Source organism: Hippoglossus stenolepis, chromosome 7, assembly GCF_022539355.2.
Source record: "Hippoglossus stenolepis isolate QCI-W04-F060 chromosome 7, HSTE1.2, whole genome shotgun sequence".
In the NCBI taxonomy this organism is placed as follows: domain Eukaryota; kingdom Metazoa; phylum Chordata; class Actinopteri; order Pleuronectiformes; family Pleuronectidae; genus Hippoglossus; species Hippoglossus stenolepis.
The window spans coordinates 8,680,913-8,704,045 of NC_061489.1; the positions used below are offsets into that span (position 1 = coordinate 8,680,913).

Consider the following 23,133-nt stretch of genomic DNA (forward strand, 5'->3'; position numbering starts at 1 on the left):
ACAAACAATTCTCCAGTGAGCACAACGAGTCCATCCCAGGGCAAAGTGGAAGAATGAAATAGACTCATATTTCAATTGTTTTTGTGTGTATTTTTTTTTTTTATCTTTCAATCAACCAATGAATCAAATTGTATTTGTATAGCTCTTATCCACAAATAGGCGACATCCTTTGCCCTCAACTCTCGACTATTGTGAGAGATCCCTTTCCGAGGACACGAGAACAAAATATTTTTTTATGTGTAACAGGGCACATGAACAAATTAACAATATTTAAAACCTTCATGTGTCGAACATAAATGGAGAGATGTATCAATGTTTAAATGTTTGTAATAGTAGCTGTACAGCCTCAAGAGGTAGAGCGGGTCGTATCATAACCAGAAGGTCGGCTGTGTCGGCAGTGTATTAGTGTATGATAGAGAAAGTGCAACACTGTATGAATGTGTGTGAATGGGTGAATAGAAAAAAACGGAACTGTAAAGTGCTTTGATTGTGGTGGGTGGGGTGAGTCTGTGCATGTGTGTGCGGATGCTCATGCCCTGTTTGCGTGTGCTTTGATTGGTCATCAAGACAAGAAAAAGTGCTAAATAAATACAGACCAAATACTGGTGGTACGTGTGAGCAGGCATAATATATATCTAAGAAATCTATTTGTAATCATAATGATCAGCTGTGGCCGCAGTTTGCATTGTGCTGAAGCCTGAACATGCCTGAGCACTCGCATGTCTGTGTGTTCATGTATGTGTGTGTGTGTGTGTGTGTGTGTGTGTGTGTGTGTGTGTGTGTGTGTGTGTGTGTGTGTGTGTGTGTGTGTGTGTGTGTGTGTGTATGTGTGTCCAGCCGTCCGAGCAGCAGCGCTCATACTGGTCAGCAGATTGTTGGGTGAGACCCAGTGGACCATTAGCCGTCCCTTGCTGCCAGGGCTGAGAGCTGATAATGACAGGTGGTGTACGCACCCTGGAGGTCTGACAGGCTCAGGGCACCGTGCCATGTAACAACAGCCTTTACTACTGGCACCGCGGCCGCGATGGCAGCCTTTAACGCTGGCACCGGTGCCACTATGGCAGAAGCGTTCCTGGCAGTACAGCAACGACGACAGTGGAGCGGCCATTACTACACGCGGTTAAACTAAAATGGCAGCGATTGGTAATTGCAGGGACACCAATACACTGTCATTACTATCACTGACATCGTCCTGGCAAATGCCTTCAAAGCCTGCTCAGCGACAGGTCCCATTCAGACACAGTGAGGAGGTTATTGTGCAGAATATTGATGTGCTTACTTTTGTTTAACTTTCTCCATCAATTAGACGTTTTCCATTCCCATTCATAGAAACCAGCATCTTTTCTCGGTGTTTGCACAGACACCTCAGGTACAACAAGGAAGAGGGAAGGAAATTAAAAAATATATTTTGTTCCCCCATGGCAACCATTTCATTGCCAATTCAGCTGTGTTGTAGCTGCATTTTCTAGCATCGGTCACAAAAACATTTCCCTCTGGCCCCTCACCCCGCCACACACACACACATACACATAGAGCACAATACAGCACAAGTGTGTGTGGGCATCTGAGTGTGTGTGTGTCCATACAGACACCTTTGTGTCCCCCGCCCCCTCTCAGCCTCTCTACCCGAGTGCAGAACACTCTGATTTTCACTAATCTCTCGGTACACTCTCAGGGCTATTGTTTCTTTCTGCTGTGAGCTTATTCATGTGCCACTCACCATGCTCTCTTCTCATTTTAATACTCAAACAGCGCTGGAAGCTAAAAACTGTTTTTGAGCCCATTTATTCAACTGTTCATTATGAAAAAAACCCAAAACAGCTCACCTCTCACCTCCCCTGTTGTGTAGGTGAACGATGAATTGTGCAGAATGTGGCCGCTTATTAAAGTGGCAAGAAACGGACTGTGATGGAAACATCACAGGGTTTATGTATACAGACAGCCTGCGAGCTGCCAGCGGACGGCAAGAGATGAAAGCTACGGCTGATGTTCTGATTTGATGACTGTTGCCATGGCAGCGAGATGAGAATGGAGGAGGGGCAGTCACAGAAAGAGAGAGAGACAGACAGAAAATGATCCTCCTCTCCCTCGTTTTTCTGACTCTGCCTCGAGCACACACACACACTCACACAAACACATATGAACACACATCCCTAAGCCCCCCATCATCCAGCAGTTCAGACCAGTGGCTCTTCTTTTGGATCAGTGAGCTGTAAAGGTCCATCATTAGGACAACAGGGCGGGGTCCAACATTCTGACAGCTTGTCAAGAACAGAGGCCTGCATGGCTAACTATGTGATGAGACCGCTATTAGAGAAGAGGAAAGGCATACGAGCGATCTGTTGCTACAATAAAGCACCTGGTGGATTCACGGGATTTCTTCAGCCTCTACTTGACGGCTGAATGGGTATTTCAATGAAAACAGTTTCTGGCTCTAGCGGATGTGTTTATAGCGTTTCCTCTGGCCAGGCGCAGCAACAGGGTTAAGTTGATCATCTCTCACTCGGGTAAAATAGCCAGGGGAGTCCGTGTACCACTAGATCAACTCTACAACTTAAAGACCCTAAACGTTACAGCTCAGATGATCGATATGGCACTGAGCAATGTTCTTTACGAGCTAATAGACAAATCCATTCCTGCAAACCCCCCTGGGCCTCAGGAAGGCAAGAAGGGACTACGACTACATGGCTGTCTGCCTGGTGTTGCCACTTAGACCCTCGGCTCGCACGCACATACAGACACGCCACGGAAGATAGACACAAGGATGCAGCCTGGCCGCGTGCATATGAGAGGTTGTATTGGCACATCTGCGGATGTCTCTGTCTCTCAGGGTATCGTAGTTTCCCTGACTCCGCGGCACCAGCGCTGCCAAAAAGGGATTTGTGTCTTCCAATATCAGGAGAGGGAAAAAAAAAAAACCCCACATAAAACCCATTTCATTCACATTGCTTAAATTCTTTTATCTGACACTTGTGGATAAGAGAGCTCACATGAAACAGTTGTGATTCCCCTCACTCTCTAATTAAAGGTCCAGATTGCCTAATAAATGTCAGAATTGCATCATAAAGGAGAGAAACCCCCGAAAAATCGAATCCCCATCTGAAATCTTGCTCTGTGTAACACCTGTTGCTATTTCACCCGGATCCATCAGTCTTTCTAATGGTGCTTCACACGTAGCTGTAACACATGTCGAGTCACTGCCGGCTAAAATTAAAACTAAAAGCTCAATCTCGCCCGGATTTTCTGACGATGGCTCTCCAATATCCTGTGCGGCGTCTTTACTTGCCAGTGGAGCCTCTCCGTCTTCCCATCTTCCCTGCGCCCTCTCTTTGTCTTTCTTTCTGCTGCATGCTCGCTCATTAAACCATAAGGTCAGTGTTTCACTCCACTCTCCAGCCCTTTGTCGTTATGCCCTCGCTAACCTTCTGCAACACTTACTTGAACACAGCTTGGCCAAACTTGACTGCAAAACTTTGGCACATCATTATAAAAATAATGGACCGTGTTTATAAAGGATATGAGGGGCCCTCTATGACATTGTGCAGTCCCCCAGGCCCTCAAACAACCTAGTTTATAGCCGGCATGTAACATTTATGTTTAAGGTAACATTCATGCTTGTCTTATTTCAAGGTAAGGACAACAGCTACACTGAGAATTTTTTTTATTTTAAATGACTTTATTTGAAGGTCTAATAGCAGCAATCTATTTTGGGGGTAATATGGCTCATTTAGTGTTGGTAAGTATAAACCTGGCAGGCATCTACTCTGTTGCAGAGTAACTTTCACACTCATTCAAGGTGGAGTACATTCATTTAGCTTATCCTTCCTTTACTGGACAAGCATATTAATAGGAGTGGAAATTACTGGGGACACAAAATTAAAAAAAATAAAAGCTTGTCGGCCCCTTTCGCTACATTGTCAAAAGAGCTCAACATCGTGGTTCCAGGGGTACAAATCCCATTCATTGTCAGAATAGAGATTTTGATTATCAGCCATAATAATTTAACTATCCAAGGTAAACTTTGTACAAGCTACGAGACTGTGAAACAATGCTATATGCTCCTGTAGAGGCCACAGGTCTGTACGATATCAAGTGCGTTTAAAGAAAATCATGGTTTATTTGCAATGTCGAGGAGAGGTACTACACTTTCCACAATCCTCAGGAGTAATAGCAACATCACTGATTGGTGAAGGTGGCTGTTACCATGGAAATGTTCACCACAATCCTGAAAATCCTGTCGGCTGTGATCCGATCGCCCAGTGTTACATTACGTTTACCACAGAACAACCAGGATTTCCTTTTCTACCATGCTGCAGTTTTTTAGAGATGAGGAAAAGAGCCCAATTACTGAGCCCAATTACTGATTAACGATTACTGCTTCTACTACTACTACTACTACTACTACTATTACTAATACAACTACTGCCACGAACTACAATATATTGTCACACTATATAAAGAAAAAATGCAATTCAGGGAGAAGCGCACTGGAAGTAATCGGAACGGGATCATTCGCAATGGTTTAGGCCCTAAACCATTGCGAAAATTGAGGGAACTATGCATCCCCTAAACTTTAGGGGATGCATAGTTCCCTCAATTTGTTTCACTATTGTACCTTTTTCCCTTTTTCCATTTTCTGATATTATTTTGCTCCGAATCAAATGTTTTATAGTCATGATTCATCTCATAGGTGGTTCCAGTCTTTAAACTCTTTTAAGAAGGGTTGTCTGAAACATCAACAGAGAAAATAAATGGGAAATTTACTTCCAGAACCAGGGCCCATTATAGCAAGATGTGTTGAAGGCTGTTAGAAAACAAATTTCAAATGAGGATAGATGGATGGGAGTGTTATTTCTTTATGTACAGCATATTTTTTGATTTATTTCGAAAAATGATTCTTTCTTTTATCTAATTATTAATCATTCAGTCTGCTAAAAAGGGGCAAATGCATTTCATCACGTCCCAGCTATTTGTCTTAAGATTATTGTTTTGGTTTATTTTAATATATAGAGCAACCAAAAAAAGGCCAATATTGAGATACGGAGACAACTTTTTGTCATTATATCTGATAAGTCATATTTTATGTTTTGCTGTTTTATGCCTTTGTGTCCTGTCGTGTTTGCAGTATTAACACAGCCAGTAGCTTTAACAGATGAGATGTAACGTGTCTTGATGTTGGGGGGGGCTCACATTCATTCTGAAGCATGTTTTTCAGTGCTGCTGCTTTCATAAGGCTTGATTGTTAACACGGGGACTGTAAATGTTTGAGGCAATTTGAAAAACCCATTTTCTTAAACCATTATCTCCAGTGTATGGCATAAATGGAACACTTAAACCTTTCTAGTATATTAATTTAGCTCCGTGATCAGACATTTAAGGGAGTTGTCAATTTTATTTTTACAAAAGTGATGGACGTCCCGCGGCCAATCAGAATCAAGTGCTTACTCAGGCCAGGGTAATTACACAGACATTAGCATTTTAGCACAGGATGTTATCTTCCATAATGAGAGCCTTTAGTTGCTGTTTGCATTCGCCTTAGAAGCCTTTTTCTGCTCGGAGGACGACGTATGAAAAGTGCAGTGATGTAAAACCAGGAGGCCTTCTGCTACATGCCGATGTGTCAATCCCAAAAGTGGAGGGGGAGAAAAAGATAAGAAAAGACAGACAATGGGCTAGAGTAAATCTGCGACTGATTAGACTAATGAAAAAGTGGTCAATTAATTAGCATCTCATTATAGCACAGTGTTGTAACCCAGATAATGCAGCTAATGTAGTTTTTTATTATTATTGCACACTGCAGTAGTTCGGAGGCTGACACCAAATCTATCTGCTCTCTCTCTCTCTCTCTCTCTCTCCGCCTCTCTCTCTATCTATCTCTCTGTCGCTCTCGTCACTCCTCCTCTTCTCTCTACATTTATTTCTCTGCTCCCACTAAAGTGAGGAGCATCGTAGTGACAGTGAAGAGTTGAAGTCAACTTTTGCTTTGGACATTTTTGCGAGAAAAAATGTCTTGTTAGACCGCTGATACGTAATGTGTTTGCGCTGAATTTAATATAAAGATATACAGCACACACACACACACACACACACACACACACACACACACACACACACACACACACACACACACACACACACACACACACACACACACACACAAAGCATTGGCATTATACATTCCCTAGCTCCTTGCAATAACCATAACTATCACAAATTAAATGCCTAACCCTAACAAACACAGTTTAAACCTTCAAAGATCAAAGTATCCTTATTGTCCGTTTCAGGGAAATGGATTTGAATCCAGGATCATACAAACAGACAAACCACAAACTGTAAATACAAACACACACACACACACACACACACACACACACACACACACACACACACACACACACACACACACACACACACACACACACACACACACACACACAAAACACTTGTGAACAACCGACACAAACATCAAGACATGTAGTTTACAGAGTGGTTCAGAGACTCTATAACATACAGTCAAGGCACCAATAAAATGAATATCTCCACAATTTGCATAATAAGGAGTCCACAGACCTATCTGCTGTTTACCATGTGAATGGCAACCGGGATGAAGGAAACCATATCTCTCGGGTCTCGTATTAGACACCTTGAGACAGCGATCTGAGGGCAACTCTTACCGTCCAACCAGTTTCTTTCATCACACGATAAGAAAATGTAAACTGATACTTTTTGAAGGCGTTTCAAACGGAAAGCCCCAAAATCTTGAGAATATGCAGAATCTGTTCGTAGAAATTACTGCTTGCCTGAACGTATCCTCACCCTTAACCTAAACCTAACCTAATCTTTAAATACCACAATAATACCACACACACACACACACACACACACACACACACACACACACACACACACACACACACACACACACACACACACACACACACACACACACTTCTCAAGTTGAGCTCAGCGGTATCCAATGTATGTGTATGTGTATGTATTCCTCTGCTGTATACTCCAGTACATGGCCAAAGTACCTTTGGTCTGCGGGTGTTTTTAATGGTTTAGTTGGCTCGGTTTCAATTAGGGGAAATCTTACTGCTGCAGCAAACAATATTTCAGACAATAATGTGCTTTCAGCTTGGGAAAGGCCCTTTCTCGTTTAATTATGAAAAAGCCCTCATGCATAGAGCTCGGTTCAAATTTGCTGTGGAAAGATGCAACTTGCATGGACAGAGCCCTGACCTCACCCACTTCCAACACCTTTGGGGATGAAACAGAATAGTCAGGTTTTTATCACCCACCTTTATTGCCTCACTTACGCTTGTTGGGTTGAATGAGAACAAATCAAACCTGAAGGCTCCAAAATCTTGTGGAAAGCCTCCCCACATCCAAGCTAATGATTTGGATAATTAGCTGCAGGTACGGATGACATAGTTACTGTAACAAACACTTATAGCTGTCCATATAATGTTGGCAACATCATGTATGGATGTGCGTGAGTGTGTACGTGTGTGTAAACTCTAGCTGAACTGCACTTTTCCTTTCTAGTGCCAATCTCCTCTGTTCTATCGGCGCTCTGTCGTCAAATCGGGGTGTTGATGCTTCCCTGAGTTTGTCAGCAGGTCTGACTGGTGCTCGAGGATGCCCGCAGCCTTCCTCAAGGGAGGTGTCACAGTTGGACATGCACCCCCCACCACCTTATCACAAGCACACACATACATGCACACGGGGGGGGGGGGAATAAATACAGACATCTATAGAAACGTGCCTTCACACACAAGCTGAACCGCTTCCTACTTTACTCTTTCTTAATCTGTCGCTCTCCTTTTTATTTTTCTCACACTCAAACACACATGCAAGCACGTACACACGAACGCGCGCCCACAAACAGAGTGACTAAATTGACTTGTCAGCTTCAATCAGACTGGGAACAAAAGGATTCCTGCCAGTTTCAAGCTGACATCATTAATGGGTGTGGGAGGGGGCGAGCTCTGAAGACAAAGGGAGAGCAAGGTCGGGCCGACTTAAAATGCACTTTCATTTTGGCAGGGACACCAGCTTTTTGATATCAGCCCCTTTATGCCAACGTCTTTTTTGCGAGTGGCTCTAACTTTCATTATCGGTGGGAACAGAGGGGCATGCAAGACTTTGTTGTGCTGATGGGGAGATGTGTGACATTCATAATGTATTTCCTATTAGGGGATGGCACGCATGGACACACCTGGCCACGTGTCAGAGGGAGATGGACAGGAAGTGGATGAGAATAAATGAACGGGTGTCAGAGAGGGGAGAGAAAGATAAAATAAAGGATGCAATGCACGAAGAAAGAGACAAGAGGGGTGAAAGTGTGAGCAAAAGGAAGAGCGTGTTCTAGAGGTTCTAGAGGTGTCATGGTTTGGAGAGCCAGAGAGCATACTGCAAAGCGCTTCATGTACATATGGAATCCACACATAAACCAGCGCTCTGGGTGCATTGTACCAGTGAAGCCAAATGCTTTGAACATTCAAATCGGCTCCTCTCACTCCTGTGGCTTCATCCATACCCATTTACGTCTGTTTCCTCTTGTGCATCTGCTTCCCCCCCCCGTTTTTTTCTTCCAGCTTTCCTCCTGACCCTGGATAAAGATGGACTCCCTCATCTCAAATGGTAATAACTTTGGTCCATATGCACACAGCCATCACAAATTGATTACTGTGTAATGCTGCGAGCGCTCCCCACTTCCCCTCACTCTCGCTCTCCTCTTCCGCCGTGTGATGAGGCACAAGGCTGACTCCGTGTCCAATCTGGCTGTCATTAAACAGCACCCCTAGGTGTCTCCCAGTAACAGGCACATCCCAAACCCTTCTTCCTATGATCCCTGTCTACCCCTGTCTGAGTCTTCTGCTTTTCTCACCATCTTTGTCTCACACTCACTCCAAATCAGCTTCTCCTTCACCTGTTTTACCCTGAACCACTCATTCCCTTTTATCCTCATTCTAATTATACCATTACATTACCATTTCTATTCTCTCATTAGCATTTCTTGCTCTCCCTCTCTCTTATTATTCTCCTCTCTAATTCCCTTTTTTGCCTCTCTCTCTCTCTCTCTCTCTCTCTCTCTCTCTCTCTCTCTCTCTCTCTCTCTCTCTTCTCGCTCTCTTTTCGCCAGCCAGTGAATACGTTCCACCTTCTTTTTGCGGCACATAAACAGACAGTGCCCTTGGGGATGGGTTGGAGAGCTCTGTCTTTGTTTGTGTGCACCTCTAACTAACTCTCCATCTGCAGGGAGCCCAGCCAAGCCCAGCAGTGCAAGACAGATAGCTGGCACCATCCCAGACTCTTCTCTAGTTGGCCCCCATATCTTCACCTCCGCCTCTCAACTTCTCCTTCCTTCCAGGGTATAGTCTTCCCACAGAGTCTGTTGTCAGCTGCCCTCAGGCAGCCAGTGAGGTACCATAGATTTCTGACCCCTACAATTCCTTTCCCTCCAAGCCATTCAACTAAAATCTGCCTCAGCCCTCAATGGATATTAAATCCCCTTTCCCGTTCGTCACTGGACTTTTCCTCACACTCCATCCTCAGCTAACCCCAGTTTCACCTCCGCTACGAGCTCACTTCATAGACTAAATAACCAATAGCACATTTTCTGTATTTAGTCACATCAAAGAGCCTTCAAAGAGAGAAGAACTTAAGCATTAGCTTTAGTTTAAGAACTGAGAGCTTCAATCATGTAATTGCCCAAGGCTGTAACTTAAGCCTCAAAACGAGTTAATGTTAAATGTTGTTTTTCTTTGCATTCATTGGTGTGAATGTTCTTCTCTTTATACTATGAGACTATGAGGATATAATGAGGAATACAATCAAAGAGAAAAGTGGTGCACCATGTTACATGCACAAAAAGATTCATCCAAGGTGGTCTACATTATCTGCTAACCTAAAATTGTATCTCCCATAGGGCCTTTTGCACAGTGATGGACAATCCCCTTGTAGAGTAATAAGAGACGGTTTGCACTCACCGTTGTCAGGCTCGGACTTCCTGTCATGCTCGGTGTCAGTGAGAGACAGGGCGGAGTTGGCGCGGCTCGTCAGGCAGGAGCTCTGCTCGGACTTGAGGCCGTGCATCCACATGTGCTGCAGGCCGTGAGCGGGAGACGGGTCCACCTCGGGCTCCGTGTCCACGTCCGAGCTCACACCCAGGGAGTAGGCGCGGCTGTGGACGTGAGCGACCGGCCCGGTGCACAGCGCTTCCTCCTCCTCCTCCTGACGCTGCTGCTGCTGCTGTTGGTGAATGTGGTAGTCGGGGCTCCTCATCTGCCCAGCCTTGCAGAAGTCTAGATCTACAGGAGGAGACAGAGACATGCAGATTAAAATCATATAGACTTAGAGCTGCAAAGCCTCTAAAGCCGGCGTGTGTATTTATTTGCCTAAGCAATTAATCTGACCAGGTGTTTGTTTGAGAGAGGCACTCACAAGCCAAACACTGGGCACCTCCCAAATTATGTCAAGAGATAGGCTGTTATTTGAGCATTTATTAAAAGTTTTGCAGCAGACGTGCGAATCAAAATGCCACCCTTGATTTTTCTTAACCATTTGCAGTGCAGCTATATCCTGTGCAAGCTTCCTGATGTGTGTTATTGAGCTCAAGATGTATTGAACTGCTGCTCAAACAGAGCACTGATCTCATCTATATTCTCTTTGGTGGGGTGCAGAGATCAGATAAAGATCAAACCTTATTAATATTGACTCAGACTGAAAGAAAGATTGAGCCTCACATGCTTTCAGGTATTAGAACACCCTCCAATCCTGAGCATTAACCTGCTATCTGAGAACATCAGATATACTGTCTCAGTCCTCTGGTTACACTTCAATTCTATTCAATTCAATTGAGCTCTAGTTCTTTTTTTCCTGCAGAGGCAGTTAAGTAAATTTTCTTCCTCGCCACACACGTTTTCTGTTTGGACCGTACGAGTGGAGGTGATGGAACTGATGTAATTTAAAAGAAATAAAGGCATAAATCAAAATCTATAGAGAAACCACAGTAGCCAGGTACCATAAACGACTCCAGTCAATGCAGAGGAGGGAGACAAAGACTTCCTCTCCTGCTCACTTAGTGCAGTTAATATTTCTGTTAGGTCAGGTCATCCGCACACGAACCGCAGTGTTTCAATAAAAGCCACAGTCCTGTTGACCACTCCATTGACCAGCGACGTTTCCTGCTGTGCCTTTCTGATGGGGTCAAGACCAACAGTGGCTCACACACTGTTCTGCCAGAATTAAACCGGCACAAGATTGGTCACCACTACATGCTCTTGTGTTTAGCTCAAATTGGCTGCAAGAGGGCAATTCAGGAACAAACAGGCCATTTCCTCGTGGCAACAAACATGGACGGGCTGTAAAACTGGAAGGAGCCGCCCTAAAAATTTAGTTTTAAAACACATTTATAACACCAGAAGAGATTTTAGTAGACGATTAGAGGGGAAATCAATTTTTTGGAATAACTTCCCATTTCCTGCCATTACGGTTTGCCGCTCCCGACTCACTTCAGCAAAAGATCAACAATTTATATATTCAACTCTGCTATAATACAAAGCACTTCTGAATATCTGCCAAAGCAATCTAGGTTGTAATTTCACTGTAATGCAGTCTTGGATGTAATGTAAGATAAACACATCTAAATTCTGTTTACCCAAGGGTGTAATTACCACTGGTGAATGGGGGGGGGACAGGGTTCCCTCAACGAGGCTCAACTACCAACCAGGCCTGAGGGGCCCAGACTGACAGGGGCCCTGAAAACGTGCCAAAAGGTTTGTGCTAAATTAGCCATATATTGTTGGGAAAAATGCAACACCAAAGCCCAATATCCACAAATGAAGGTAAAGATATGGGCCTTAGGTTTTAGGGTTGTCATCTTATCTAATATTAAGGTAGTAAGTATTGAAAAGCATTTCAGATTGTTATCCCTGTGTTTTGTATGTCAGGCAATTTACATGGATATTCTCCCTTTATTCTCATTATTTTGGGAAACATGATACCAAGTTGTATCCTATTTTCTAAACTGATATAAACACAATTCACAAAGTTGTTTTTTTTTCCTCTACATTTTTAATATTTATATAATAATTTATATAATTTTAATTCAAACCTTATCTACACAGGAGATTAAATGCTTCTGTAAATGCTTGTAAATAATTTAAACATGTGTGTACTGTAACTGATTTCTGGCATTGTTAAGAAAATGTTGGGAATCAAAATGTTGAATTAATTAATCTGAGTTAATTAGCGGGAAAACACAAACTAATGAGCTGTGGATCCAGCTGACTAACTGTCCATTTATCAATTGTATCTTTGTAATTGAAGGAGACTTAGGGACGGGGCTATGAAAGGGATCATGTGGGATTAAATGGACAGAGAAGAATTTGTAATGTTAGGGAAAATAAACAGCTGGGAGAAGAGAAGAGAAAGGAAAAAAGGAAGGGAGGAGAGGGCAAGACACGGAGTTTAAAAGATGAAGGAAAATATGAAGAAGGCGGGTGGGGAATTAGAGGAGAAATGAATTGGCTGATCTTTGTCAGGAACACTGTAATCCATTAAAAATGTCACTGGAGGCTGTGTCCCCCCTTAACAGTTGGTTACTTAGGTAGGGTACACTATATATAGCTCTGTTGCCCAAAGATGAACAGATGTGCTTCGCAGAAGTGGCTGCCATTGACATTTCAAAGGCTGCTTTGGGGGGTCTTTTGCACCTTACCATATGACACTGATGGCAGGGGATGTTGTTTGTTATGGAAATAGAAAGGCTGAGTAACTGTCGAAAAAGGCAAGTGCCCCTTGACGCCGTAATATTGTCCATCGAACATGATGATGACTAATGGACATCGACGGGTTGCTACATGGCGAACAATACGACAAAATCCATAGCAGGTGGCATTCAAACCATGAAATCCCCTGAGCGGCCGGCTTGTCAGGAGTCGTAACTGTTATGAATGGCTAATGTTGCTTGTTAGCATGGTGGGTAGGTCTTGCGGAGTAGCAGGGGTGGTTGGGGTAGTGGAAAGTCTACCTATTGATCACTATGAACCCCGCACAGCAGCGAGTTCCTGAAGAGGGGCGGCTCCTCTCTTAACACCACACATGACCTGCATAAAGGCCATCCATCACAGCGCGCGCTACCCCATTTCTCCTCCTGTCACCGGCAGGGAAGAATTTTTCGGTGTGTATGTGACATTGTGCATGTGCCTATGTCCACCTGTGTCTGTATCTGCTGGTGTGTGGGCAATGAAGGGTGGTGTTCCACCCCAGGTGAGGCCAGGGAGGTTTGGGGCTGACCTACTTTAGCTGTGGGAGAGAAATATCACCTCTGTGGAGAAGAGGTAATTGGCTGCCTCCGACTGTCCTTCTGGCTCATTGTGGACTGCAATAGGTAATTCACATCGGCCCTTTTAAAGCAGGTCTGTTTGTGTGCAGTTGTGTGTGTGTGTTGTTTTTCTTTTTGTGCCAGTGTCCATTTGTGTCCACGTACAGTTAATGTGCAAATGTGGACACATGTTTGAAGGTAGATACATTGACCCCTGACAGGCACTGTACCTGGCTGTGGTTGGCTGTAGTTGTTCTGTCTTTCCCGGTGTGAACCGAGGGTGAGGCGCAGCTCGTGTGTGTAGTCGGGCAGGGTTTCGCGTGAGGTGTAGGAGCGGTGGTGGGCGCGGCCGTCCTCGCTCTCATCAGACGAGCTGGTGTAGGACATCTCCATTTCATGGCGCCCCTTAGGCAACGGCTGGTAGGGTTTACTGTCCATATCCTCCATGGCTTGAACGGCTCCACTTAGTCACTCAGCACAGCTACGGCACAGTGAACAGAGTCTGGAAGAGGGGAGAAAGATGGAGGAAGGATGGGGGAAAGGTAGTGAGGTCAGCAGAGAGGAGAGAGGAGAGAGGGATGGGGCCAGGGAGGAAGATGAAAGGAAGCAGGTGATTGGACAAGAGAGGAGAGAAAATAACACGAGAAGTCTTGTTATTGAGCGCAGTGGACAAATATTGCAACATCTGTTCATCCCAATTACAGCAGACATTCATAAACAGTATTTGGCTTCTTTCACCAAAGGTTGGTTCCAAATCAATACACTGAAGAAGGGGCTGTGATGGCGGCCATTATCTCTGCGTGCGTTTTAAGAGAAATTGGCCCAAATCAAACACAGCTCTCTGTTCTGTCAGCTGTGCTTTGTTTTCTTCTACTACGAGAAGATTTATCTTTCTTTCACAGACAACCACGGACAAGTTTGAGGATTAATCAACACATTTTTCGTCTGCCACTATCATTAAACACTGTGAGCCAGTAGATTCTGAAGTAATGATGAAACACTAAATGGCCTTTACTGTGTTATAGCCCTCGCAAGTACAGTAGCGATAAATCAGCTCAACACATATTCTCTTGTTCGTCTCTCAACCACATCAAAACCTACTTCGATATGGTTTTACCACCATAAATAATGATTGATTGGAACGGCGATTAGAGCACAGAAGAAGTGATTAGAAAATACTTCATTCATATTAGTTCTCTTTCAAAATGCCTGTGCCCGAGGCCTTTCCAGCCTATTTCCTGCAGATATAACGCTTCTAAATGGAGCTTGAGAGGGTCATTGCTCATAGAGACAAAGTGCTAAGGTATTGACCTCTTCAGGGAGTCCTGTAGTCCATATATCAAAGCCATTAGAGCATGCCTGCTCAATACCTCAGAGATCTGCAGCACAGGGTGATCACCACCAGTCTGATACAAGTTTACAGCTGACCTTCCTACCAGTGCAGTAATGCTTTTATTCCACCTGAAGGACTCCTTCCCCTGGCCTCACGCTCACTCCTCAGTCCCAACATGCATGCACACGCACGGAGCAGTTTGCATGGGCAGAGAGAGAGCGCCCGCTGACCCCTGACAGCAAACTGTCAAAAAATGGGCCAAGTCTCTCACACGTTCATCCCACACACACACACACACACACACTCACCCCCTGCAGACATTATCATAGAACAGATGATCTGTAAAAGCTCTGCACTTGTTTCTCCTTCCATCTACATCTTGTCTTTTCTCATTAATAATAACACAAAATCAAAGAAATGTCTAAAAACCACATAAACACAATTCACATCTAATTCTTTCAGCAATACTTTTGCATATTGTAAGCCCCTATGACACCCTATACACACACATACACACACACACACACACACACTCTTGTGGTTGCCTGCAATCACTATGCCTTTCATTTTGATTGGCAGGAGTTATTGCAAGGAATCAAAGCGCGCTATTATCTCAGCTGCCCTGTCAGAATGGGATTGACTGGTGTCACCTTCTCTCTGGTACGGCGAGGAGCGAGTGTACATTACCCTGCGAGCTCTGAGCTTGCTGCAGGCACTGACTGCTGTCTGTCTCTACAGAGGCTCTCTGTCCCGTTTCATGTCTGTCACACGTTTACACGCGAGAATGAAAGCATGCGATCCTGCACACACGAGCACCATCTTGTTCGCTGGGTCGTGCACACACACACACAGACCGTCGAGTAAACGTTTTGCTTGGTACAAGTAGTCCTGCTTGTCCATTGACGCGTGCAAGGTGAAATCCTGGCTGGTTTTTCTTCAACCCCCTCCTGGTTAATCCCCTCCTCTTCTTTTACTCCTCTTCCACACCATCCCTCTATTTTGTACCAGCACACCTCTGCACTACCTCCTCCTTCCCTCTCATCTGTACTCCTCCCCTACCTCGCAGGTTCCCCACCCTTTTTCCTATCCTCTGAGGTGCCTGCGTTTAGAGAAGTAAGCCTGCTAATTCTTGTCCGCAGTGGGGTGCCCATTAGGGGGTTTGATTCTTGGTTTTGATGTGAAAACCTGAGGTTTGTTTCCTAAAGCCAAGCTCACTTCAAACCAGACACATGGGCGTTCTACAGGACAAGTGAGCCTGTGCCACCATGAGCACAACACCAGCCTAGATTTGCAGCTGAGGAATGACCAGCTTGTGGCGTAGAGGTCACCGCAGCTTCACTATGGATTGCTATTTATAGAAAACACACAAGGACGGGCCTTAATTAGCATCATGCCAAAATATTTTTTTTAGTAGCGCCCAAATGTTTAAAAACCTTCCCTTTAACATTTGTATCATGCCTTCTCATCATTTTTTATGCATGTGTCAAACAGGGGAATACACGGTGCAAGGATCCCTTCGTGAAGCTAAATAAGTGCTTAACTGATTTCATCACCATGCAGCCACTAGTCCAACTAGTCTTCATCATGTTCATGCAAGAGCGAAGAATGTAAAATTCATACACTTGAATGATTAATGTATTCCAACCTAGTGTAATAACCACAGCACTGTGCTATACATGTGGAGCAAAAAATAAGATCAAAAGATAAAGTAGGAAGATTGAGACATCTCATGTGAGTTTGTTTGCACTAGAAATTAGTGAGCAGCTGTATGCAGGGACAATGTATGTATATGTTATTGTGTGATTTTATTTCAAATTTAACTCTAATCTATAATTCATCAGTGTGTAATGAACTCTTCACCGCTCGCTCTAAAATTAATACAAAGTGACAACACTGAGTGAAACACACGCATCACATTACACTGTTACCCCCAGCCACCACCAAACCCTTCTCTCTTTTATCTCTCCCTCTTTCTGACACACACACACACACACACACACACACACACACACACACACACACACACAGTTTCCCTAGACCCATACCCTTGACATCAACTAAATGCTCCACCCCTGAACCAAACCCTGACCTAAGCCTAATTCTAACACCTGAACCTTAAAACCAGGTTTTAACCTTGGAACAGAGTCTTAACCTTCATACAGGTTGTGAGGAATAATGGGTAAAGGTCTCATAAAGCTCGGAAAAACATTTTTAAAGGTTCAGTGTGTAGAATTTAGTGATGAAATTGCATCTTGCAGCTGAATACCCTTCACCTCACCCTCGCCTTCCAAACATGAAAGAGAACCTGTGGTAGCCTTCAGTTACCACCTTTTTTGCGAAAGGGCCCATTCAAGGGTAAAGAAAACAACAATTCGTAAAATTTAGATCAAACACACTAGTGAAACATCACTTGGATATTTAATATATTCAATTTCTGCCAATAGATCCCTTTCACCTAAATCTTACACACTGAACCTTTTTTTCGGTCACATCGACCCGAATTCTTTTTATCTATAACCTTTTGATGGGATTAATCATTTGCACGGTGCACGTACGTGTAATCGGGGTATATAGGCAAGCTGGTAAACAACAACAGTGACAGAGTAACACAAACTGAGCGCTTCAGCTGATGTTATCTCCCTCGGGCTTGGGTCAAGTGTGGACCAATCTCTGAGCCTGTTGGTTATCATCTGACGACAAATTAGCCTCTGGGGACAACAGCCAATATTTCTGAGCTCCTGGTGTAGACAGCAGTCATCAGATATAGTGTCGAGGAGTCTGTCTTCTGTTGATCGTCCACTGTTTACAGTCAGACAAAAACACACAAACACTCGAAAATGTCTTCACACAAAAGACAAACAGCAATCATTTTAGCTCCAGTCGACATTTTGACTACTCTATACTAAAAACTATATGCATATGAATTTAGACAAATATGACTGTATATACCTGCAAACAACCAAAGCCTGCTCAAACGCCAAACTAGAAAAACGGAAACGAGTCGGCGTACAACCCCAAAATCTTGTCACTCGTCTGCTCATTCTGCTCATTCACATGCAGAGTGTGTTTATAGAGATTAGGTTTGGACATAAAAACAGTATATCTGTTGGATTCAGGTTGAGTTTGGTCACATTTGCACCCAGAGCCACACCCTAGTGAGGGCCGAGCAAAATGTCCTCCCTTGGTAAGTTTTATAAGTGGTCCTCACAAAGACAGATATAAAAGTACACACACACACATCACACATGACCACACGGGAGTGATAATCCATGACTACACAGTTGCAATAATATCTAATGGGACCCTTCACCCCCTTCATCCCCTCCTATCTGTCCATTTACTCAAAGAGTGCGACCACGGGCCGATGGGCTGTTTTTGCAAATCTGCTTAGAGAAGTGATAGCGGCTCTCACACACACAGTTGCTTTTAAACAGGATTTATGCTCCATGTCATCTCCGGAGGGGCGGGGAGGTCCCAAAGATGTCCGACATCAACAACAATAACACAAACAGCGGGGCGGAGATCGACATGTGCAAAGGCAAGGACTATGAGGACAAGTCAAAAATGATTTACACTTTCCAATCTCAAAATGAATGTGCAGATATCACCAGGAACAGGGGGAAAGAGCATGCAAAATGGATAAAGGAGAGAGGCAGCGAGAGGATTGGGGCCAGGCAGAGGCGCAGAAATTGAGTTTCACATTGGTAAATAAGCAGCGAGCACGGGTCAGGTTATTGATACAGTATAGTTCCAGGATTACAAATACATTTTCATCACGCAGAGAAGGTCTTATTTTCGTAACAGCCTGGAGACCCCCAGTGTTTCTTTGTTAACTCCGGCCTTTACACGTTTTCCAAGAAGCTTGTTTGCGCAGAGACAAACTAATCCCGCTCACTAAACAGGCCTCGCGAGCCGCAGGAATGACGATTAGAAACCTTGAGAATATATATTCATGCTAGACCACAAACTTGTCGCTGCAGATGGTCCTCAGCGAAGTCATAACTATCCTTGTGTTGTTTGCTGTTATATTGTGATTTTTTTCATTTTGTCTACCATTACGATGGCTTAATCATCAGAAGGCATGGAGGCGCAGCCTGTAGCTGCAAAAGCAGATCAAGGCAACAGGTCCTATGGGAGTAAACACTGAGCTGTCAGAGAGAGATGGCTCTCCTGGAGTGAGGGTGTGTGTATGTGTGTGTATATGTATGTGTTTGTGGAGGGAGATGAAAGGGGGGCGGAGGGAGTGAGGGAGGGAGGGGAGAAGCTTAAAAATCTCTTCCGTTCGTTAGCACCACCATGGCTTCCTCAGGCATATGACAGGGACACCTCAAACGAGAAGACATGAAGGACCCACAGGACCCTGTTATACCTAAACCACCCGAAACACAACAAAACAGTACACCGCCCACTGGGAGGCCTCCGCGCTCGCTGAGAGGAGGGAGGCAAGGGAGGGAGAGATGAATGGAGCACGAGGATAAACAGAATGATGGATAGATAATGAGAGATGTAGAGTGTGCGCAGTGAAAATGGGAGGAATTGAAGGATGGAGAGATTGCCAAGTGAGACATGGAGTGATAGAGGGATTTAATTAGTGGATAAGGGCTGGCTATCTGTGGGCGGCTGTAGCACTCTCGTCACGTAGTGTGTGCTTTCATAGCTGACCAAGCCTGAAATCTGTGGCTGCTAATCCCGAGTTTACCAGCAGAACACATACAGTGTGGAGCGCACCCCCCGGACACAAGCACACACACACACACATACACACACACGCACACACACACACACATACACACACACACAGAAGGACATAAGCCTGGACTTCGCCATACATTCCTGCTGATAAGATTCAAAGATGAAGCGCGGACACACACTCAGTGCCCTTGCGCCTACACACACTTGTGGCATTCAGGCTAACCGACAAACAACACACTTGAACACCCACACAACATGGAGAATCGACTAGGGGCCTTTTCTGTAGAGACTGCGTTGTTTAAAACCCTGCTTGCTGATTCTCTGTGCCGCCGCTGTGTCTTTACCATTCAGCTCCCAGTGCACCGCCTATACCTCCATTATTCCCTCACATGGCAGCACCAAGGTTAATGCATGTATGTACAAAGCGAGCCGTATAGATGATACAATAGTCCAGCGAGCCTGAGTGTGCTGTATGCCCACTCATGTGAGCGTGACCAAGAAGCAGAGAACTTGATCAGTTCTTGTCAGGGGCCCGGAAACCATCCTGATCATTTCCCTATTTATAGTGGTCATGGGTCAAATCATCATTGCATGCCTGAGCAGTGTGGAGAAATCCATAAGGTCCTACACTATTCATGCCGTCTGAATGTGGCCTAGAGTGAGTGAACAGTTCAGCTTTAACTTTTCAAAGGATGTTTTTTTTTTTATCTTGAATTCAGTTAAACTTTTCTTCACTCCTTTAGATCTCCACTAAGGTACAGTATAGCTTCCCCCCCCCCTCCACCCCACCCACAGCGCCTCTCACCCAACCACTCGCTTCTTTTAATGATATCCACTTCGACTCCTTCCCTCTGATCTAAAGCCCTCTGCCGATTCCCCAAAAGGCCGAGAAGCAAACAAAAAAAACACCAGAAAGGACAATACACAAAGGCACTGGTGTGCTCACATGCACAGCAGCACATTCGCTTGCAGGGGCACACACACGGCATTAGACCACAAAACACACACATGCACACACATGGAGCGAGAAACAACACCCAAAACCACTTGATCAATATTCCTGACAAGACAAAGCCTCATCCAACACGTTTGATATTCCTCCTCTCTCGCAAAATAAATACATGTCACTGTCCTCCTAGCAGGACTAAAAGGCTGTTCACACTGACTCGCTTTGCAAATAAAGCTTTACATCAAGACTGACAACCTCCTAAGCTCTCAGCATCAGCCGCTGCTTGGTAAAAAGCCTCTTTCAATAATGCATTTGACCGCTAAAACCTCCGACACTCACAGCAAAGCAAAGTGGCGGCATTACGGATGCGGAATTAATTGATAAATCAATGCCATTGATTCCAGAAATTGGGTTTGGTGATTAGCGATTTCGACGGTATTTCCTTCGCATCTTCTTTATGAAGTTGTTGATTACAGAGAAATTAGTGAGTAAAGACAATTAGCCCTGCAGACGGGTAGCTGAAAAGATTTTCTAGTAGCTGTTGAGCAGCATTGCAGATTGATTTCAGAATGCTAAGTGGACTAATCTTCCATCTACGCCGCGACAATGTTATGCTTGTCACTTTGGAAAAAAAACCGCGGCGTGAGTGCGAGGAGAAGAGTGAGTGCTCCCTGTGTCTCCTCCCACTCCTCAGATATGTTCTCGGCCCTCACCTCCTCTCTGATTCTCCTGGCATCTCGCGGACTACGAGGTCACAGATGACATTCAGCAACTGCGCACACGAGGGAAGAAAAAATGCTTCTCAACAAAGAGAAGGAACGGCTCCATTCAGTCGGCAGCAAACTGTGGCCTGGTGGTGCTGTTTAGTGAGCTGATGAGACAGAGATGTGCGTGGGCTGAACACATCCCCTCCATATGCCTACTCAGTGTATAGAAAAAAAGAAGTGCACCTCAAGGTTATGGCAGATACGTGGTGTGGTTAACCATGCGCTCAGAGAAATGTAGAGAATTCAGTCGCTCACCAGTGGATGTTTTGTGCTTAGAATTGTGATGTTTTCAGCCCTGAAGGGTAGAAACGAATGCAGCCCCACAGCAAATATACGTGAAAAAAGAGGAGTCACAGTTTTCTTGATAGACAAATAATTTCAGCTTGAAATCAATAGCACATACTAAGATTGTAAAAATGCATTTGCAGTTTGGGGAAGGCAAGGACTCGTTTGAAGCACTTTACTTTTCAATATCATATACTCTACCCCTACTTTGTTTTTCATTTATCCTGCATCTTATTTTCCACTGCAGCCTTCCTCTCGAAGAATTTGCAAGGCTAAACTGCATCGGGCATGTCCCTTAACAATTTGCATTTCTCATTTCGCTGCTTGTCAGATGAATCATTGTGTCTTCTGAGCACATTACAGAGAACAAAATATGAATTTTCCAAACAATTCCTTCTCCAGGCACATCGGGTCGCGATGACACGCAGTGCACGCTGTAAAATCTAGGATTTCAGGATTGTTACATCTGGAGACAACATGTATTAGCTTGTTTGATTTGGACAAAATAAATAAAACCAGTTGTCGTGATCTTCTTGTGTAGATATCGGGTATTTATTTGCTCAAAATCGTTTTTATTTCTCTTTGTGCAATTTGGCTTCGCGTTTTGGCAATCAGCTGAGAATATGAGTCTCTGCATAGAGAGGTCAATTTGGGCGATGACACGCACACTTGAAATACATCCCAGAGTTCACGCTGGATCAGGCCTTGATTCTGAAATTAAACCTCAACAGCAAAAAAGCAACTCCCCTGCAAAACACGCAGCAGAACATATTGAACTTGACTGTACTTTACTGTATTGTATAAAACACGGCCTCCAGCAGAGATGCATCAAGTACCATTTTGGAGCTATTCATCTTTTCTATGAGTTAATAATTCATGATCATCGGGAAAGTAGAGCTATGAATATTACGGATGATACACATGAGACTATTTACCAGTCAGCAGGAAATAGATGAACTTGTTTGGAGGAGAGATGTACAGTACACCATCACTGTTTTATGTCGCTAAATAAATCACTTCATGGGCGTGCAACAAATCTGCAGATGCACCTTATTCATATTGGGATATTAATCATTAGGTGCAAAGGCAGGTTTGAACTGTGTTGTTAATGTTCCATTGTGCACTCATGTGCAGCAGGTGTGTGCTCCACTCGCTTCCACTCCTATTGTTACAGGAGCTGCTCAAGCAACTGTGGTAAGTGCACTGATCAATTGTTCTCAGGGTGATCAGGTTTTTCTGAATATCTGATGGAGCTGATTTTCTTTGAAGCCTTCCCAGATAATTTGCAGCTATTGATCTCTCTAAAGGTGATATGCTGCCGTGGACGTCCCGTCAGTAAAAGCTGGCCGGCTGCACGGCCGACTGTCTTTTGTGTCCTCTGTGTCAACAAAAGCAGGATAAAATCAACGCAAATACAATGGATTTTAACGTAATTATTTTGACACCGACGCCGAGGCCTGCACTTTGGAGTGAAGGACAATTTATGTGGTAATAAATTGAGGAAGAAACAAAAATTGATTTCTCTTCTTCTAAAGTTGTCCACTGACTTGATTAATAAAAATTTCACAGCGAGAAATGTCTCCCTGTAGGTGTGTATCGGCTTCCTCTCACTCGCTCTGTGTGTGTGTGTGTAGCTATTACAGCTTTGTGCTCCACATGTGTAGAACATTAGCTGAACATTGGGTGGACAAAATAGAATGAACGGAATAAAAAGAACCTTATGATGCAGGATGTGGAGGAGGTGGACAACGGTGGACAGGAAAAACCTTGTAAT

General features: G+C 44.2%; 1 protein-coding gene across 1 annotated transcript in view; it reads right to left on the minus strand.

Annotated features, from left to right (window-relative positions):
* Window positions 1-23,133, minus strand: part of tenm1 (teneurin transmembrane protein 1) — a 180,259-nt gene that overhangs the window by 151,895 nt on the left and 5,231 nt on the right. The window contains exons 2-3 of the mRNA XM_035162292.2: window positions 13,564-13,835; window positions 9,996-10,316 (exon numbers count right to left, since the gene is read on the minus strand). Coding sequence (XP_035018183.2) covers window positions 9,996-10,316; window positions 13,564-13,780 — 538 coding nt within the window. The 5' untranslated portion in view covers window positions 13,781-13,835. The remainder of the gene's footprint in view (window positions 1-9,995; window positions 10,317-13,563; window positions 13,836-23,133) is intronic.